Below are 20,349 nucleotides of genomic sequence, written 5' to 3'. Positions count from 1 at the left end.
TGGCGCATTCGTAGTCATTCAAGAGTTCGACCCATCGACGCTGTCGCATGTTCAATTCCTTTTGCCTAAAGATATGCTCGAGACTCCTGTGATCGGTGTAAATAGTGCACTTGGTACCGTACAGGTAATGTCTCCATATCTTAAGAGCAAAGATCACTGCTCCCAGTTCCAAGTCATGCGTCGTGTAGTTCTTTTCATGCGTCTTGAGTTGTCGAGAGGCGTAGGCAATAACTTTCTCGCGTTGCATTAGCACGCAACCGAGCCCATGAATAGACGCATCGCAGTAAACCACAAAGTCGTCAGTACCTTCAGGTAGCGAGAGAATAGGAGCGCTACAGAGGTTATCCTTAAGCCTCTGAAAAGCAGATTCCTGTGCTGCATTCCACTTGTAGGCGACGCCTTTCTGAGTGAGTGTTGTGAGAGGTTGTGCAATCTTCGAGAATCCCTGAATGAATCTGCGGTAGTAGCCCGCCAAACCCAAGAATTGGCGAACTTCAGTGGGAGTCTTAGGCGTAGGCCAGTTCTTTATCGATTCGATCTTAGCGGGGTCGACGTGAATTCCGTTCTTATTAACTACATGGCTGAGGAAATGGACTTCTCGAAGCCAGAAGTCACATTTAGAGAATTTGGCGTACAGTTGCTCGTTGCGAAGGAGTTCCAGAATAAGGCGTAGGTGCTGTTTATGCTCTTCTTGACTTTTCGAATAAATCAGGATGTCGTCGATAAACACAATCACAAATTTGTCGAGGTAAGGCTTACATACGCGGTTCATAAGATCCATGAACACTGCCGGCGCGTTAGTCATTCCGAAAGGCATGACGAGGAACTCGTAATGACCATAACGAGTCCTGAATGCAGTCTTAGAAATATCTTCATTACGAACTCTCAGCTGATGATAGCCTGATCGCAGGTCAATCTTTGAATAGTAGCTCGATCCTTGCAACTGATCGAATAGGTCGTCGATACGCGGGAGAGGGTAACGATTCTTGATGGTAACCTTGTTCAACTCACGATAGTCGATGCACATTCGGAATGTGCCATCCTTCTTCTTGACAAAGAGCACTGGGGCTCCCCAGGGTGATGAACTGGGACGGATAAATCCTTTATCCAATAGTTCTTGTAGTTGCGTAGAGAGTTCCTTCAGCTCTGCAGGGGCTAAACGGTACGGTGCACGAGCTATAGGTGCTGCTCCGGGAGCTAGCTCGATTTGAAATTCGACCTGACGGTGGGGAGGGAGTCCAGGTAATTCCTCAGGAAATACCTCGGGATAATCGCGTACTACAGGAAAAGCTTCAATTCTCTTTTCCTTATCGTGGGTATCGGTGACAAGAGCTAGGATAGCGGTGTGCCCTTTCTGCAAACACTTCTGGGCTTTTAAAAGCGAGATAATGCCTGTGACTTCTCCACCTTTGTTGCCTTTGACGATGAGGGGTTGACCAGAACGACGAGGTATACGAACTGCTTTCTCTTGACAGAGGATCTCAGCGCGATGTTTGGATAACCAATCCATACCAATGACGACGTCGAAGCTTCCAAGTTTGACAGGGAAAAGATTGATACTAAACGTATGGCCAGACAACTCTAGGGTGCAGTCGCGGATCATGTGCGTGGCCTCGATGTTCTTACCATTAGCTATCTCGACGATGTGCTTAGAACTTAATAATGCGGGCGAGTGCTTAAGTTTCTTACTAATGCGATGGGATACATAACTGGCATCGGCACCGGAATCAAATAACACAGAAACATAACGATCATCAAGTAGGAACTTATCCGCCACGACGTTGGGATCGTTCCTTGCTTCTCCAGCTCCAATCACGAAAGCTCTGCCCCTTGCATTCCCAGCATTGTTGTTTTGTTCATTGTTCCCAGCTCCCTGATTGTTGTTGCGATTTTGATTCAGTTCAGGGCAATCCTTTCGCATGTGCCCTGTTGCCCCGCATTTAAAACATGCCCGGTTGTTTCCCTGCTGCTGCTGCTGTTGGGGTTGTTGCTGATTCTGCCTTGCCGGGAACTGACTTCTACAATCCTTTGCTTCGTGTCCCATCTTGTGGCATCGCTGACACTGACCCTTGTTGCATGCCCCATTGTGGTGCCTGTTACACTTGTTGCACTTAGGGTAGTTTCCCCGGTAGCCACCCTGTTGCTGAGTGCCTTTGTTGTTGTCGGTTTTCCTTTGCTGAGCTGGGGCTTGAGTAGGGTTAGCATCCTTGCCCTGATTTCCTTCCCACTTTCGTTTGCCATCACTAGAACTTCCTTCCGCAGCACTGATCCTTTTGGGCAACCTGCCCTCTTCCACAGCCTGATCAGTAAGTTTGTGAGCAAGTCGAACGATCGGCTGAATGGTAGTGTGGTTGGCTGAAGTTACATGGCTTCGGATTTCTGGAGCCAGACCCTTGATGTATAGTTCGATCCTTCGATACATAGGTCGAGACATGTTTGGACAAAGAGCAGCATAGTCGTTGGACAGCTTGGTGTAGGTCTCAATCTCTGACCCAACCATCTTGAGTTCATAGTACTCATTCTCAAGCTTGTGGATGTCATCCCTGTGACAGTACTCTTCCTTGATCATATCCTTGAAATCTTCCCACGCAGTAGCGTTAGCAGTTTCCAAACCAAGCATTTGAATTTGCGCCTTCCACCATGAAAGTGCGCTTCCCTCAAGAGTACCAGTAGCAAACTTCACCCAATTAGCAGGGGGACACTCGCAGACAGCGAAGACAGCTTCGACCTTCTCGATCCAGTGTAGGAGTCCTATGGCACCCTCAGTGCCACTGAACGGAAGAGGCTTGCAATCCATGAAGGTCTTGAAGGTACAAACACGTGGTTGCACAGGTGCAGGCTGACCTGTTGTGAGGAGCGAAATAGGTTTAGAGGCGAAAAGACGATGTTGCGGTAGGATCTAAACATCCTAAAGCATCGAGTTTACCTATAGGGTGAGCTGCGAAAGCTGCAGCCACAGTGTTGAGCAAGTTAGTGAACTGAGCCTGAGTCATGTTGACGTTTCCTCGTCCGCGTCCACTCATTGTCTTCATAACCAGAAAACATAGTATGAGTGTGATGTCGCAACATAGCGAGAATAAGATAGAAGAGAGAAGATGTATCTATCTAATCAGGCAAACTAGTACGTATAGTAAAGCGGAAAGCATAAGACAATTAAGCAAGTAACTATGGGTCCGAGCTATGAGGTCAGATAAGTCGAGCCTTGTACTTGGAGTGTAGTGTCGTCACGAGTCACGGGTTATAGTCTGGTTTTTTTTTTCTCAAAAAGATTTTTCCCCTTTTTAAAACCAAATTCACTATAACCAATGGCTCTGATACCAATCTGTCACACCCCCAAAATCCACCCGCGGATAACACCCGCTTCAAGGGCGTGACTGACCAGGATCCAGCCACCAATTATACTAAGCATTGGTTAATATTAAAGTAATACTTACTAACCATGAGATTAGCAAATATCAAGTTCGGAGTTTAAGGTTTCAAGTTTAAAATAATAACAAGTAGCGGAAGCATAATTAAATAGTTTTAAACAGTGTTCATAAGGTAAGCATAATAAATGCCCAACACACGGGCAGACGACCACTACACATCCCAAGTAGCTGCTCCAGTCACTGGCCACCTGCAAAGCATGCAGTAAAGGGGTCAACAATAATGCTGAGTGAGTTCACTAGTTGTCCAGTTTTAATTACCAAAAACTCGTTTCACCAGTTAATTTATCCGTTTATACATGCCATGGGGAGCTACCCCAAAAGTTAGCGACTAAACTGTTTTTCCAATACCGAACACTAGGTAACCGTTTGCGTTTCCGCAGGATGCCCCGATGTCAATGTTCTATCATCATTGACGGATGCCTGAGTACATTAGTTCACGACCGATCCCATACCATGGCACGGTGTGAGGCTGGTAAAACCTAAATAGCGCTATCAACCAATAACCCGTTCGCCTGGCACCGGCGACTAATCGGTATTATGTAGTAGGGACTTGAGTGATAGAGTTGCGTTTAGTGCCGTTGATTGCATTCCGTATAAACAGTAATTAACTAATAAGGTTTCCCAATACAAGGGAAGATAAAGTAAGTTTGTTCCCAATAACTAGGGAAGGAATGTAGACGGTATCCCCCTTACAAGGGGATAGGGTTGTTTTAGTCTCGTGTCCCAAACCACCGGGACGCATGCTTTTAAGTTGTGAACTCACCTTGGGTTGCTCGGTAAGATACGTTACTTGGTTAAGCTCGTTGGTTACCACGTCCTAGCATGGTTACCAAGCATGGGTCAAGTCGGGTACAAGTAAACACGTATAGCATGCACGTATACAAACAGTTAACGGGCAGAAATACAAACAGTAACATATATACATACAGTAGCAGATCAAAATGAAGTCCAGTCAATAGGAGGCCCAACAGTTGAAGCCCAAAACAACAAGACAAACAGTCAAGGCCCAATAACATAAAACAGCCCAGTCGAAACTAAGGTGGTTGCGACTCGCAACCGAGGTTGCGACTCGCAACCGAGGTCTCGGTCCATCATGGTTTTGGTTACGACTCGTAACCGGAGATTGCGACTTAGCAGCTGTGGGTGCGACTCGCAACTAGGTTTGATGCGTGCTGATTGCGACTCGTAACTGGGAGGTTTCGACTGGTCATGTGTGGTTTCGAGTAGCAACCAAAGGTTGCGACTCGCAACCGTGATAACGTGCATGGCAATCCCTTCTAGAACCTGCAGTGTACGACCCAATGGAATTGCTATTTCATGAAATCAGTGTTTTAAGCCACTAAACATGTCTGTTGGTCGGTTTGTGCACCAATTTGGATCAAAATCGGCATATTTGAAAATATTTTGCAACATTCAAACTGTTCTTCATTTTATCAACATATTCAAGAAATATCTCATAAGCAACAATCCTATTTTCAGCAACTATAATCATCATCAGTAACATCACCATTTAAACCCAAAAACTATGCCTAAAAACATCTAACCGGACCCTCATTAATAACCGGACAACAACAATCCGAAACATGTAATCAATAACACCTATCATGAACTTCTAACCAAAAATCATAGCAAATCGGATATCATACATTTCATGATCATTCACCCTAAATCATCTAAGCAAGCTTTTTAATCATCAACCATCATGCGAAAAGATCATTTACCCAACCATTTATATTATATATCATCATCACACATTCTAACCTAAAGCAAAAATCATGGTAAACACATAAGACATACTAACCGGATGATGATGTGGTTGGTCCGAGAGCTAGGATTCGAGAGTTTCTTGATGTTGGTTGGCCCGAGAGCTTGGTTTCGAGTAGGAAGAAGGTGATGGTGGATGTTGGTGTTAGTAAGGGTTTTAGGGTTTAGTGTGAGAGATGAGAGTGTGAGAAGAGAGTGTGTAAAATGGTTAAGGGAGGTGGGATTGGGTTTATATAATGTACCGAGTTGGGCTAGGGGGATTCCGGCTTAGAACCGGCCCATTGCTACTGTTCGCTCGAGACCGTGGTCTCGAGTCGGGTTCTCGAGTTTGGTTGTGGTTTCGGGTTCCGGTTCATCTCACATACACACCCACTCTCTTATATCTATTTATATATACATACGTATAACACACTAGCACAAAGATCACATAGAACATCAAAACAATACACAACTTTTTCATTTAATAGTATACGTACACGCATGTTACATCGAAAGATTGTCCGGGAAATTCCGAAGTGTCACATGGTGGGTGTTCGGTGCTGGAGGGGTGACAGTGGTGGTAGGTGTTCAGTGCCGGTGGTTGTTCGGCGGTGAAGGAGGGATGTTGGTGGTGGGTGTTCAATGGTGGTGATGGTGTTGGTCTTGGGTAGAAGAAGAAGAAAGGTGGAGGAGAAAGATAATAAACAATAATTTATTGAGGGCAATTTGGTCATTTAACATCAACTTAACTGAGAAATTTAACAGAGGTTAGGGCTGGGGACCAACCGAGTGTATTTTTGACAAGTTTTGGGACCACGCGTGTAATTAGTAAACCACTAGGACCAAGTCTGCAATTTTTACAAACCACAGGGACCAACCAAGCATTTAACTCAATTGAAAAAGACAAAATCTGGCTGTATCTTTTTAAGCTGTGAAAGAGGGCTCCAAGATCCACATCTCTTCTGCTCAATTCCATGCAAGGTATAATAATAACTATATACATATAAATATAGTTGAACAATTTATGAGAGTTTTGACAATTATAATTGTTCATATTTTGCCACGAGTTATAAACTTTTCTTTTATTTTATATATTATAGTAAACACAGATAAATTAGAATACTTACTAGTTATTTAACAAGCTAATAACATTATTCTTTAGAGATTATTTATAATTTGGCCTTAACAAGTAGATGAAAAACCATTACAATATCAAATTCCTGGCAAACATCATTCATACGAATTTCAGCTATAGTTTTGCCAGAAAACGACACCTAATGATCTTCCAAAATCAAAATGCTTTTATTTATGATTAATACATGTCAAGAGTAGCGTAAGACCGCCATGCTTGAACTACTAGAAGTTGTTGACTTATTGTGAAGCAGCGTCGGTTTTAGACTCAATCACTTGCTCAATTGGCGCCATTGAGGTTCCTGTTAAGAAAGACTTAAGGAGGGTGAGCGCTTCCTTCGGTTTATGCAAAGGAACCTCGTGCCCCGCTCCTTTGACTGCTACAAAAGTCAACCCTTCATACTCTTGTGTCCATCCTCCCACCTAGTTCAAAAAATATATACCATATCATAAATTAGTATCATGGTGCACATCCACCTGCTTACATATCATGTGGGACCCACACCAAAATAACAATGTATATGTTGATGATGGATGGAATTACCTGGTCACCTTCATACCAGGGACGCCATGGGCCGACTGTGGTAAGTTTGAGAGCGTTTATACTTTGACGTGCACAGGTAACTGGAAGCACCCCATCCGTATCACCACTATAGCAAAAAGAAACTTAAAAATAAGAACAAAAATTGGAGGCATTGTCTTCCGAAAAGTACATAATAGGTATTTAGAAGAACCTGAATATCCAAATACGAAGTCCTGAACTGATAAGTTCTTGATACACATCGAGCACGGATATAGGAGAATCTTTCCAGGAATTATATATATCCATACTGCACAACAAAATTAAGTTGTTTATGATCACAAAATAAAAAAAATTAAATTTCCACATTAAATATGACCATGATTTGCAATATCATGTAATGGCCAATTGGTAGAATATATATTTTGATACACATTTATACCTGCAGGGTTCCCAGGTTCCTGATGAGTTAAAGTGATAAGCATGAAGAGCGTTTTGAACCTCCGGTAAATTGAAGTAAGCTGTGGCGTATTCTGCGGTGCAAGGGTCATAACTCTGTCCAATATGGCCTACCTTCTATCATACCAAAACATCTAGCAATAATGAGCCTATAGTGGCAACCAAACAAGTAGAAGAAAGTGAAGATGTAGACTAGACTAGACTAGACTCGGTTGACCCGAATCAAAGTGACCGTTTTAATATAACAATTAGTGTGCATATATTATTACAAAACTGTCAAACTTTTTGAATCAAGTGATTTATGAGGTTGTATGCAATAAAATAAACTTTGCGATACTTTAAATCGGATATTACTTGGCATGTTTATTTGTTTGTTTGTTTAACCTTTAACGTACGGTATTTAAAAAGGGAATACTCACATGCCATCTTCTCTTAAGCCGCTTCGTGGCACTGTTGGCAGTGCAAGCAGGAGTAAAGATGCTATAAGGATCAATATTACCCATTTCTTGATTAGCAATATCAGTTATCTCCTCACACGCACGCGAGGGGTGGATAAACGATTCTTTGTTACATAATTCGTTTGATTTCTTGTAAGTTTGGTCAGAAATCAGACCAGCAGCCCACAAAAATTGGAAAAGTCCAACATGATCACTATAATCATCCGTTAGGGCGTTCCCCACCTGCAAACAACATATTCCAATTCTAACATTTTTACAAAAAAATGCGGATAGATGGACGTAGTAATCACGCAACAAAATTTTGGAGAAAGAAAATCTTGTACCATGTAACCCTTGATATTAATGGGACTTCCTGGGTTTGCTTTGTTATATCTCACAATGGCTTGGCTTAGTTGAGGAACATAATGTCCTGGAAAGAAAAACTAATCAAATTACTATAAATCATGTTTGTCAACTTTTATTGAAAGGCACCGATAGAGGTGGCATCAGGGCCGTATCCGAAAATCACAAAAAGAATTTTAGCTCTGTGCAAGATAAAAAAATTTGGGCCCTATTCGCAGATCTCCATACATTCAAATCCAGGCAAATTGGGCCACAAAATCACAAATCCAAATTTTCGAAAAGGCCCAAAAACGTCTTTGGTTCATAAAATCCAGGCCCTTTAAGATTTTTTTTAGAAAACATACAAAATTTTTTTAGATACATATACTAAAAAAACATTAAAAAAAAATTCCAGGCCCTATTTTGATTTGGGCCCAGGGCGGTCGCCCACCCGGCACTTGCTCTGGGCCACCCTGGGTGGCAATACCGGCATGTTTGGCTAGAAATGATTTGATTTGGGTTGCATTTTATCTCCAAAGGGTACAATTTTAAAACTTAAATTAAATGGAAACATGTCAAATGGAATCACCCAAAGTGTTTTAAAATAGTTGTTAATGTATCACATTAAGTTTTCATAAAAAATGGGCAAAATATATTAACGGGCCGGCCAGCCCAACCCGACCTGTCTAGACACACATTAAAAATTACCCGTTAAACGACTCACCATCTTTCCCACATATCGAAAGTAATTCTTTTGATATCAAATTAAAGTAAAAATGCATATAAAAGGAACAATGTTTGGTTACACTCATGTACCTGCATAGCTCTCGCCTGTTAAATAGAAATCCCTTCCTTTATACTCAGGGAAACGTTCGAGCCAATTCAACAGAAATTGAAGTGCATCCTCGGCTGTGACCCGATAGTATAGATCAACAAAAGTACATAAACATCACTATGTACATACATGCAAGTGTGTGCGCGTGCACGCATGTGATGTTAAAATGAAGTTATACCAGTTCTTTTATCGCCATTGCTTGTAATATCAGAAGAGGTATTCGAGTAAGAATAGCCAACTCCAACAGGTGAGTCAAGAAACAATAAATTTGCCACTGCAAATCAGTTAATAGTTAATAACATGTCTTTCCATAAATAAAACTTATGAGTAAACTATCATTTCGGTCTCTGTTGTTTGGTCCCTTTCGTCATATTCATCTAAAATCTTTTTTTTTTCTTGCTGGGCCGTTCCTGTGGTTTGCCGTTTCAGTTCATTTTGTTAACCTCATCCATTTTTTCTCGCTTAATGAGGGTATTTATGTCTTTTTTATATTTTTTTTACTTCACCGGCCATATTTCTGTGATGGATTATTATTATTATTATTATTATTATTATTATTATTATTATTATTATTTATATAAAAAAAAACATAAGTACCCCTCATTCAATGGATTCATTAGATACAATTTCTATGAGGTGTGATATAGCTTTTTATAAGTTTTCACCTATTCCCGGTGCCGTAGTTTTACTAACAAATACTTATTTATTTATATATTTATTTTTATTATTTTTCTTTCCACCTTTTTTTGTAGTTGTGTGCTTATATATGGTTTCCCCGAAGCTTATGTCTTGGTTATGGTTTTTGAAGCCAGGGTCTCACTGGAAGCAGCCTCTACCCTCCCCAGACCCTATCAATAGCTTCGCTATGGGTGGGATTATACTGGTATGGTTGTTGTTGTATTAGATACAGTTAAATAAGTGTACTGAAATGATATGTTTTTTAAACCATAGATAAAGTCAGGTGCGGAAATTTCTTTTTGGATGTAAGCGGCAAAAGTAATTAAACCAGATAGACGAAAATAACATTTTACTCTAAAACTAAATTCAATGAAAAAAATAAAACTTAAAATTGAATCTTACCTGTGTTCCAAGAATATGGATTCAAGTAAACAGACTTTCCATCTTTATTGACATGAAATGGGCCCACTTCTTCAGCCATACCATATGCAATTGATGAACATCCAGGCCCTAAACAAACAACCTTAGTGAGCAACCCCTATTTTTTTTTTTCAAATTTAAAAGCCTAACATTACTTAAAATATGAATTTAATTTAAAAAAAAAAACCTCCATTGAGCCAAAGAACAAGAGGTTTTGAAGCAGAATCCTCAATAGCCTGAGTGAGCCAATAAAACAAAGCTCTTCCAGATTCTTCATTAACAGTTACATATCCAGCATAATGAGAAAAGTCAACGTTGAAATTTTGACCAGGCAGGCTCGTAACTTGATCCAACCTCTGTTGAGTAGTTGGGTCCGTGTTACATAAAGTTACACTAGAATGAAGTGAAATTAACACAAAAGTAAGGAAACCCCAATTCCAAATTGACATTTTCATTATGGGTTTGGTCTGAAGAGGATGATGAATATATATGAAGTATTTAATATTACTGTTCCAATTTATATAATAGCAACTATGTGATAATGTGACATGCTTTGTGAGAGAATTATTACCCATCACATAAGCAAATAGTACAAGAGGTTTTAGCAGCTGTCGCTTGAAAATCTTTCACTCTCGACAAAAAAAATCCACGTGACAAAAAAACATGTGGCTATTGTTTTATATTTCAATAAAATACAATTATGTATTAGAATGTGGGATGTGGATTGGGAGAGGAAGTGGGAGGGTGAGGTGGCGGGTTGGCGCTGAGCCAAACACCACCCCCTGCCCCTGATATTTTATTCTTATAAAGAAGCAAGTTCAATATGCATACATGTGTTGTAACAGAGAGTTTTTCAAAAAAAAAAACTAGAATTTTCCTTTTTAACCTTCAACTTTTAATCTCTAACAATTTAAGTTTTAAGTTTAATCTTTGTTTCCTTTTTAACCCTAAACTTTTAATCTTTGATAATTTAAGTTTAAAGTTTTAATCTTTGGTAATTTAACCCTTTTGATTAATTTGATTTTTCCCTTCTAACTCAAAAGTTTCTATCTTATACGATTTAACCCCTTTGATTAATTTGATTTTTCACTTCTAATTCAAAAGTTTTCATCTTTTGCAATTTAACCACTTTGATTTTTTTTTACTTATGTGTGGTAATCCTGGCTTTGGGGGTTTTTCAAACAAAAAATGGTTATGCATATGGTTGTTAAAACGTTGGCTTTTGGGGGTTTTTAAAAAAAATGATTTTTTTTACTTTTCACCTAAAAGTATTTCCTAAATTACTTTTAACCCAAAACTATTTGTTTTTTTTTTTTTACTTTTAACACAAAACTTTTTATCTTTTGCAATCTATTCACACAACTTTTTTTTTACTTTCAGCTTTGATCCTTTATCGCTTTTGTTTTCCGCAAATTTTTCGCTTTATGCTTCGTTTTAAATTTTGTGACTTAACACATCGCAACGTGCGTCTTTGGTTTAACGTTTTTAGGTTTCGTTTATTTTTTCCCGTTTGACAGGTTCAACATAACGTGCGCGTCATAAATCGACTTAGTTATAACTAAAGAATCCCCGCCGCATTGCGACGGGTCATAATTCTAGTTTCTTTTTAATTCGGAAGATTTTCCCCATCCCTCCGAACAAATACATGTCTATATCTCTCTGACTCTCTATACAAATGGGGATGAAAATCTCTTTAATGAGGATGAAGGGAAAAGTGGTGAGGTGGATCTGATGCGAAGGGTGGAGGAGGGGGATCACACTCTAAAACCTTACACCTAGTGGTGGATCCAGCCAGTTTTTCACTGGGTTCCTTTTTCCAAATCATACAAGTTTTACATTAAAAAAAAACGTTTTTTTCAAATCGACTGGGTTCCTGCGAACCCGTAAATAGCCTCTAAATCCACCCCTGCTTACACCAAATCTTAAAAACCCATGTGACACGTAAACCCGTGGATATTTTAGGAATCTTTGACAAATAATTAAAAATAAAAAAACTATATAAAATAAAAAATGTTTTTGTCTAGATCACGGATTACGTACAAGAGCATTCTCTTGTACGGAGCCTACGTGACGTTCACAGCCATTGATCTCTCATGATCAATTACTACAAATAAGATGGTGGCATTTTGGTAAATATATGGTTTAAAACAATTGAAGAAACAAATACAAAAGGGTATTCTGGTCTTTTCTCTAGTAAACTCATCCACACTTGATTTTCAAACGGCTATAATTTTTTCATACGTTAATATTTTTTTAAAAAATTACACCATATTAGCGAACATTTCATTCTCTTTAATTCGAGAAGTCTATTGCTATAGTTTTCTTAAAAACATTTTCCAGGATTTTGAATACCCATTACACGATTACATGACGTTGAATACCCAGTACATGACTACGTGATTTCATTATAGTATGTGAAACCACATTAAGTGATTACGTAATTATGTAACAGTGGTTGACTATGTATTACTACGTGACTACAGGGTTGTTTGGCAACATTTTGATTAATTGTGCTGAACTAGTAAGAGGTCTGAACCATTAAGTGTTGAACTAGTAATAGGTCTGAACTATTAAGAGCCACTATAATGCTTACCCGTTCAGAGACAAATGTCTGACCAATTCAGATTAGAGGTCTTAACCATTCAGATTCAATATAATGCTTAATCATTCAGAGGCAAATGTCTGAACCATTCAGACATCTGCTCGCGAAACAAACAGTCTGAACCATTAAGTGCTGAATCAGTAAGAGGTCAGAACCATTAAAAGTCCCATTAAGAGCTAAACAAACAGCCCCTACGTGATTTTGAATACCCATTTCGTGATTATGTGGTTTCATTATAGTATTTTATGTGAAACCCCACTGAGTGATTATATAATTATGTAAAAACAAAACATGTAATGCATAATATTTCATATGGAATACCTAATGTTTCAGGTATAATCATGTAATAAGTATAAATGTAATACAAAACATTAAACAATCAACCTATGTTAATCACGTAATACAATATATTACATATTTAAGCAGGTAATAAAACATAAACAATCAAGTTCTTATTGTTGAATGTGTAATAACGTAATGGATTTATATTGAATGTGTAATTACGTAATTGGTATTCAAAAATCACGTAGTCATGTACTGGGTATTCAAAATCACGTAATCACGTAATGGGTATTTAAAATCACGTAATGTGTATTCAAAATCCTGTATTTTTTTTAAGAAAACTATAGCAATAGTCTGATCGAAAAAAAAAAATATTAGCGTATGAAAAGTAATAGTCGATTAAAAATCAAGAGGGAAACTAGTTTATTTGAGATAGGACTAAATTACTCTTCCTGCAAATCACACTTGTCACTATTTCCTTCTCGCGTATGCTTCGTATGATTAAAGTGTCTTTTACGTTATCTGGACTCTTTATACCAAATCTTAATAGCTTAATAATATGTTTTACTTAATATTAAAATCATAGAAAATACATTTCAAAGTAAATATACTTGTTATGTATTCTTCTAATCTTCGCCATTAGCACTTAGAAAATGTTTAGCTTACTAGCAAGTTAAAATTGTTATAGGGATCTTAGTATATAAATCGAAAAAGGTAATTAATATACCTTTGTGAATGTAAAGATAAATTGTGACCCTCCTACCACAAAAAAAAAAAATCTACTTCCACCACTGGTGATCATTTTCTTGGAAGGAGTTAAACGATTGCACAAGGTGATTACTATCTTTGCTTAGTAAGATGATTGTGTAACGGATATGCCTACCGGGTTAAAGGAGACGACTAGTGGATAAACTTTCCATTGGAGGATCGGAGAGAGGACGTAGAGGGATTAGTTAAATCTCTCGAACCTCTATAAGTCAATCTTGTCATTCTTTCCCTTAACTCTTTATATATTTACATATTTTTTGTTTATAGTTTACGAGTTTATTGTTGGGTTGATAACAAGTAAGATATCAAATAAAACAAGTGTTTAATAAAGAAATTTTAAGAAAACTTATTCACCTCCTCCCTCTATTTTTCTACACATCTCTCTTCAACTTTTACTACACCACACAATTCTCCACCTCAAGCTATACTTTTTATATAAAAAATACACAAATAATAATGTTTGTAAGTGTGGAGTCCACTCTAACCTTGTTGACCATGTCCTTGCAACTAGACCATCCTTCTTGAATCACCCTCGCAACACAACACAACACAAGTCTGGAAGTGCTGGTTCTTGGGATTTCGCACGCATCCACATCAATGATGATGTGGAAGCTCTAATTAGGAGTCAATATGAAAAAAAAAAACATAACACTTTGCTTGTGAATTTAGATATGATCATAAAGTCTTCACCGACTTTACTAAACCTTTAAATGAAATACGACCTCTCCACTGACTTTACTAAACCTTTAAATGAATTACGACCATAAAAGGTACACGTGGCCTATGATTAAATTCACAAAAAATAACAGTCAATATGAAATAATAAAGAAGATATATTATTAAATAAAAAGTTAATTTTGTTTAATTAGTATAAGAGTTAATTACACAAATAGGTCCTGTGGTTTATACCTAATTTCGCCTTTGGGTACTAACTTTATTTTTTAACAGATTTAGGTTCTGTGGTTTCAATTTTGTAACACCTTTGGGTACTAACACCAAAATTAGTTAATTAATGACTAAAATACCCTTGCATTTTTTTAAGTTTATCAATGTAACACATTTGGGTACTAACACCTAATTTTATTTAAGTTTAAATCAATTTTACAAAATCTATTTATTTTTTTATTTTCATCGTTTTATTATATCTCTTAATTAACATAAAGTCTATTTATTTTTTTATTTTCATATTTTTATTAAATTTCTTATTTAACATAAAATCTACTTGTTACACCAGTACTTTTTTAAATAGATTTTTTAAATAAAATCTACTAGCTATATAGTTTTACATAAATTAAATTTCTTACTAGTTTTAAATAATGTAAACCTTACTTGTTTTCAATTTTGAATATATACGATTGATAATAATAATAATAAATATCTTTCATGTAAAAAAAATTAAGCCATTTTTAACTTGTTTTTTTTTTGTTCATTTACATTTTACTATTTTAGAAAGATATTTAATTTACATAAAATCTACTAGTTGCACCAGTAAAATCTACTAGCTATATAGTTTTATGTAATTAAATATCTTTTTTACAAAAAAAACGAGTTAAAAAAAGGCTTAAAATTTTTTAGTTTTATCTAAAATACCTAGCTATATAGTTTTATCTAAAATATCTAGCTATATAGTTTTATGTAAATTAAATATCTTTCTAAAATATTAAAATGTAAATGAAAAAAAACGAGTTAAAAAAAGGCTTAAATTTTTTTACATGAAAGATATTTATTATTATCAATCATTTCAATCCAAAATTGAAAACGAGTAAGGTTTACATTATTTAAAACGAGTAAGAAATTTAATTTACATAAAACTATATAGCTAGTGGATTATATTTAAAAAAAAATACTGGTGTAACAAATAGATTTTATAAATATGAAAATAAAAAAAATAAATAGAATTTATGTTAATTAAGAGATATAATAAAAAGATGAAAATAAAAAAAATAGATTTTGTAAAACTGATTTAAACTTAAATAAAATTAGGTGTTAGTACCCAAATGTGTTACATTGATAAACTTAAAAAAATTCAAGGGTATTTTAGTCATTAATTAATTAATTTTGGTGTTAGTACCCAAAGGTGTTACAAAATTGAAACCATAGAACCTAAACCTGTTAAAAAATAAAGTTAGTACCCAAAGGCGAAATTAAGTACCCATTTGTGTAATTAACTCTTAGTATAAAAAGTGATCTTAACCTTTCATTTTAGAAATCAACCACTAAGATGAAAATGTAGAAAAAAAGAGGCGTATAAATGTATTTTTGAAATAGCCTAGATGTTGACTTTCTCTTCACATTCAAGACACATGACATGCATGTTCTACCATATTAATTTTTTAAACATTCATAACTTTTTATATGACATTATTATTTTTTTAAATTGCACCATAAAATTACATTATTATTCTTCATCCAAGTGCATACATTATTTTTTAAGTAACTAGATTTGTTTTACATTGCTTTTTAACACTTTAAAATAATAAATATTAATTATAAAACTATTTTTAGTAAAACTGATATATTATTTAAATGATTTTTTTCACGGTCTTATGTATTGCAACACCCGTATTATAAGAGTAGTTATTAAGGGGCTGTTTGGTAGCCTCTGAATGATCATTAAGAGGCTACCTAAGAACCATTAAGAATTTTATCAATGAGAATGTAGAAGAATGTGACATGTGATGATTTACCATTCAGAGGTTATCTCTTAATCATTCAGACTTAAGGTTACCTCTTATTCAACTGAGTTTTTTCATTGCATTTTTCTGAACTGGCTGTTTTCTGTTTTTTTACAGTACAAATTATGATTTTTCTAAGCTAAAAAATATTAATTTAGGCTTATGGCTAAAAAATAGCTTTTTTTGTTATGGCTAAATCCTCACCCCATTTAGAGAGAACGGTGAAAAGTGTGAGAACGGTGTGAACGATTTTGGTGGTGACATGTGGCATTGATGTTAAATTACACTAAGGGGTAATATTGTCAAAAAACCCACTCACATGAACTGCGTGTTCAAATAAAACACCATAAACACTCAAAAGCTATTTTTTGAGCTATAATTTACAATAGCTCAAAAAACCATTTTTTTGAACGCCATAAAACACTCAAAAGCTATTTTTTGAATTATAACTTACAACAGCTCAAAAAAACCATTTTTTTAAACGCCATAAAACACTCGAAGGCTATTTTTTTGAGCCAGCTCCCAGTTAAAACGCCATAACAAAAAAAACTATTTTTGAGCTATAATTTACAACAGCTCGAAAAACTATTTTTTTTTCAGTTAAAACACCATAACAAAAAGCTATTTTTTTTGAGCTATAATTTACAACAGCTCAAAAAAACCATTTTTTTAGCCAACTCAAAAGCCATAACAAAAAAAACTATTTTTTTGAGCTATAAATTACAACAGCTCAAAAAACCAGTTCCCAGTTAAAACACCATAACAAAAAAGCTATTTTTTGAGCCATAAGCCTAAATTAATATTTTTGAGCTCAGAAAAATCATAATTTTTACTGTAAATACGCCAGAAAACAGCCAGTTCAGAAAAACGCCATGAAAAAACTCAGTTGAAAACGCCATAAAACACTCAGTTCAGAAAAACGCCATGAAAATATCTAGTTAAAAAGCCATAAAAACACCTAGTTCAGAAAAAAACGCCATGAAAATACTTAGTCTAAAACGCCATAAAACCCAATTAATTTTTTTCGAAAAGTATATCAATAGTATACTCGTTGGAAAGATAAAAAAACGCTGAGTTTTATGGTGTAATTTTTTTTTTTGAAAAATAATCACGTATAAAAAAGTTATTGTTGTTTAAATATGATGGGGGAAAATGACATGTGATTAGCATGTGCATCTTTGTTTGGATCTTCCTATTTTACCTCTCCTGGTAGTTCCAAGACCCCTATTATTTACAAAAATGTCACCGCATCAATCTCACCCACAAACCACTAAGATCTTGTAGCTGAGAATCGTTCTCACCGTTCTCACACTTTGAGGTGTTCTATATATATATATATATAGAGTAGGAGTTGGGTGGAAAGTGTGTTTTTCCTAGAAAGTCTAGGAAGCAATAAGAACGCGACATGTGGCATTGAAGGATTTTATCTAAAAGGGCATTTATGTACTTTCACAATCTATTTTTATTTTAGGAAATTATCTTCAATAACTAACTATCCATAAATTTCGGAATTTTTTGTATTCGATTTCTGATTTCACTTAATATCAATTATTCTTTCGTTTTCTTGCTGGAATCTATCAGCATGTTCTTGGTACTGTGTTTTAACAATTTGTTATTGGTGATGTGTTTTAACAGCAAGCAGATTCATACAACTGTGTTTTATTATTCAGATTCATACAGTTGTGTTTTAACAACAAGCAGATTCATACAGTTGTGTTTTAGCATTCAGATTCATACAGGTGTGTTTTAACAGCTAGCAGATTCATACAGTTGTGTTTTAGCATTCAGATTCAAACAGTTGTGTTTTAATAGCAAGCAGATGCATACAGTTGTGTTTTAGCATTCAGATTCATACAGTTGTGTTTTAACAGCAAGCAGATTTATACAGTTGTGTTTTAGCATTCAGATTCATACAGGTGTGTTTTAACAGCAAGCAGATTCATACCGTTGTATTTTAACATCAAGCAGATTCATACAACTGTGTTTTAGCATTCAGATTCATACAGCTGTGTTTTAACAGCAAGCAGATTCAAACACATGTGTTTTATCCTTCAGATTCATACAGCTGTGTTTTAACAGCAATTCAGATTCATACAGCTGTGTTTTAACAGCAAGCAGATTCATACAAATGTGTTTTACAAGCAGATTACGACCGTGTTTTCTCTTCCGGCGTTGCTTCCAGCGACTGTGTTTTCTCTTCCGGCGACTTCAAGTCTGCTCCCATCCATCTTGTTCAAATCCCTCTTTTTTTTGAACCTCTTCCCTGCAAACATAAAACACTTCAATGTAGAACACAATTGAACCCTAATCGCCAACTAAAACACAGAACACAATGTCCGTTTGATCTTACGTATATAGAAGTTGGAAAATCTCTTATCTTCATCCATGATTTATAGGTATTTTTGGTATGATTTTTGATTGATTTCGTTGTGGGTTTAGAGAGAGAAAGTGAGAGAGAGGGAAATTCGCGTGTAATAAGGAAATGTGACTTATTGACGGTTATTTTTGATTGATTTTAAACACTGTTATGACGAAATTGCCCCTTATCATTTAAAACAATCTATTAAATATAGTTAAATATTACAAGATTGCCATTGATTTAATCTCAACCCTTAAACACACCAATCTGATGGACCAGATCGCTTCCTAGACTTTCTAGGAAAAACACACTTTCCGTAGGAACCCTACTCTCTTTCTCTCTCTCTCTCTCTCTCTCTCTATATATATATATATATATATATATATATATATATATATATATATATATATATGTAGTGGGGATCATGCGGAAAGTGTGTTTTTCCTAGAAAGTGTAGGAAGCGATCTAGGCATCAGATGAGTGTGTTTAATGTTTGAGATCATTTTGATGACATTTGGTAATATACGTGTATTTAAAATAGACTAATTTAATTGATTTGGGTAAATGTATCATTTAAGTTGTTTTTAATAAGGAAATAACTACCAATCATAAAACCACCTCCAAAAATGTCGCAATTTTTTTCTCTCTCTCTAATCTCTCACATTTGAAAACACCAAATCATACTAAAAATAACAATAAATCAGATCTAGATGTGTTCATAGTAGTGTGTTTTAGTGATAAAACACAATGTGACGAACTAGTGACTGACTGCTAAAACACAACATCAAGAATGCTAACTGATAAAACACAAAGTGAACCAGTAACTGATAAAACACAACATCAAGAATGTCAAAATATTATCAACCAGTAACTGATAAAACACATTGTGATGAAACCAGTAACTGATAAAACACAACATCAAGAATGCCAAAATCACATCAACCAGTAACTGATAAAACACATTGTGATGAAACAGTAGATAAAATACAAAAGAACATGCCATTCATGAATCATAACTGGTATAACACATTGTGATGAAACCGGTAATTGATAAAACACAACATCAAGAATGCCAAAAATCATATCAACCAGTAACTGATAAAACACATTGTGATGAAACCAGTAACTGATAAAACACAACGTGGACCAATAACTAATAAAACACAACGTGAACCAATAACTGATAAAACACAACATCAAGAATGCCAAAAATCATATCAACAAGTAACTGATAAAACACATTTTGATGGAATAGTAACTGAAACCAGTAACTACTAAAACACATTGTGATGAACCCAATAACTGATAAAACACAACGTGAAGAAATTGTTAATGATTTGAACTTCGTAATTTAAAGTAACCGCCCTTTTGAAATCGTAATGATTTGAAATAGTCAAAGAGATATACGTTTCCATAAATATATTTATAGTTAGTTTAGGATATATAATATTCCAAAATTAAATTAATAATCAAATTAGCATCATGCCCTTTTAAATAAAAAACTAAAAGCCACATGTCACCTCCCTATTGCTTCCTAGACTTTCTAGGAAACTAAGGCTTTCTACCCAACTCTCTCTCTCCCTATATATATATATATATATATATAGGGGAGCGCTAAAATGAAAACCACCACCAGTTGTAAGAACCACGAGAACCACTCTCAACCAATC

General features: G+C 35.7%; 1 protein-coding gene across 2 annotated transcripts; it reads right to left on the bottom strand.

The window, feature by feature from the left end:
* Positions 1 to 6,283: 6,283 nt before the first annotated feature.
* On the bottom strand, positions 6,284 to 10,489 carry LOC110940598 (serine carboxypeptidase II-2). Of its 2 annotated transcripts, none has more exons than XM_022182149.2 (10): positions 10,181 to 10,489; positions 9,976 to 10,083; positions 9,074 to 9,169; positions 8,877 to 8,969; positions 8,063 to 8,148; positions 7,701 to 7,961; positions 7,265 to 7,395; positions 7,037 to 7,132; positions 6,847 to 6,952; positions 6,284 to 6,725 (listed from the first exon to the last, which is right to left on the bottom strand). In XM_022182149.2, exons 1-10 carry the CDS (start codon positions 10,446 to 10,448, stop codon positions 6,543 to 6,545), a joined length of 1,428 nt encoding a protein of 475 aa, XP_022037841.1. In that variant the 5' UTR covers positions 10,449 to 10,489; the 3' UTR covers positions 6,284 to 6,542. The 2 variants fall into 2 exon arrangements, with proteins under 2 accessions (XP_022037841.1, XP_022037840.1); XM_022182148.2 differs by having other exon boundaries at positions 7,265 to 7,398; positions 10,181 to 10,488.
* Between the last annotated feature and the right edge of the window lie 9,860 nt (positions 10,490 to 20,349).

This window comes from Helianthus annuus, chromosome 5, assembly GCF_002127325.2.
Source record: "Helianthus annuus cultivar XRQ/B chromosome 5, HanXRQr2.0-SUNRISE, whole genome shotgun sequence".
Taxonomy (NCBI): Eukaryota; Viridiplantae; Streptophyta; class Magnoliopsida; order Asterales; family Asteraceae; genus Helianthus; species Helianthus annuus.
This window is presented reverse-complemented; position numbering and strand designations above follow the sequence as displayed.

What these genes read in the sequence shown, in the direction of transcription:
- LOC110940598 (XM_022182148.2), bottom strand. Translation starts at nt 10,448, where the DNA reads ATGAAAATGTCAATTTGGAATTGGGGTTTCCTTACTTTTGTGTTAATT. An exon ending in TCCATATTCTTGGAACACAG is followed by an intron (nt 9,170 to 9,975) that starts GTAAGATTCAAT and finishes ACTGATTTGCAG; the next exon opens with TGGCAAATTTATTGTTTCTT. An exon ending in AACAGGCGAGAGCTATGCAG is followed by an intron (nt 8,149 to 8,876) that starts GTACATGAGTGT and finishes TTTTCTTTCCAG; the next exon opens with GACATTATGTTCCTCAACTA.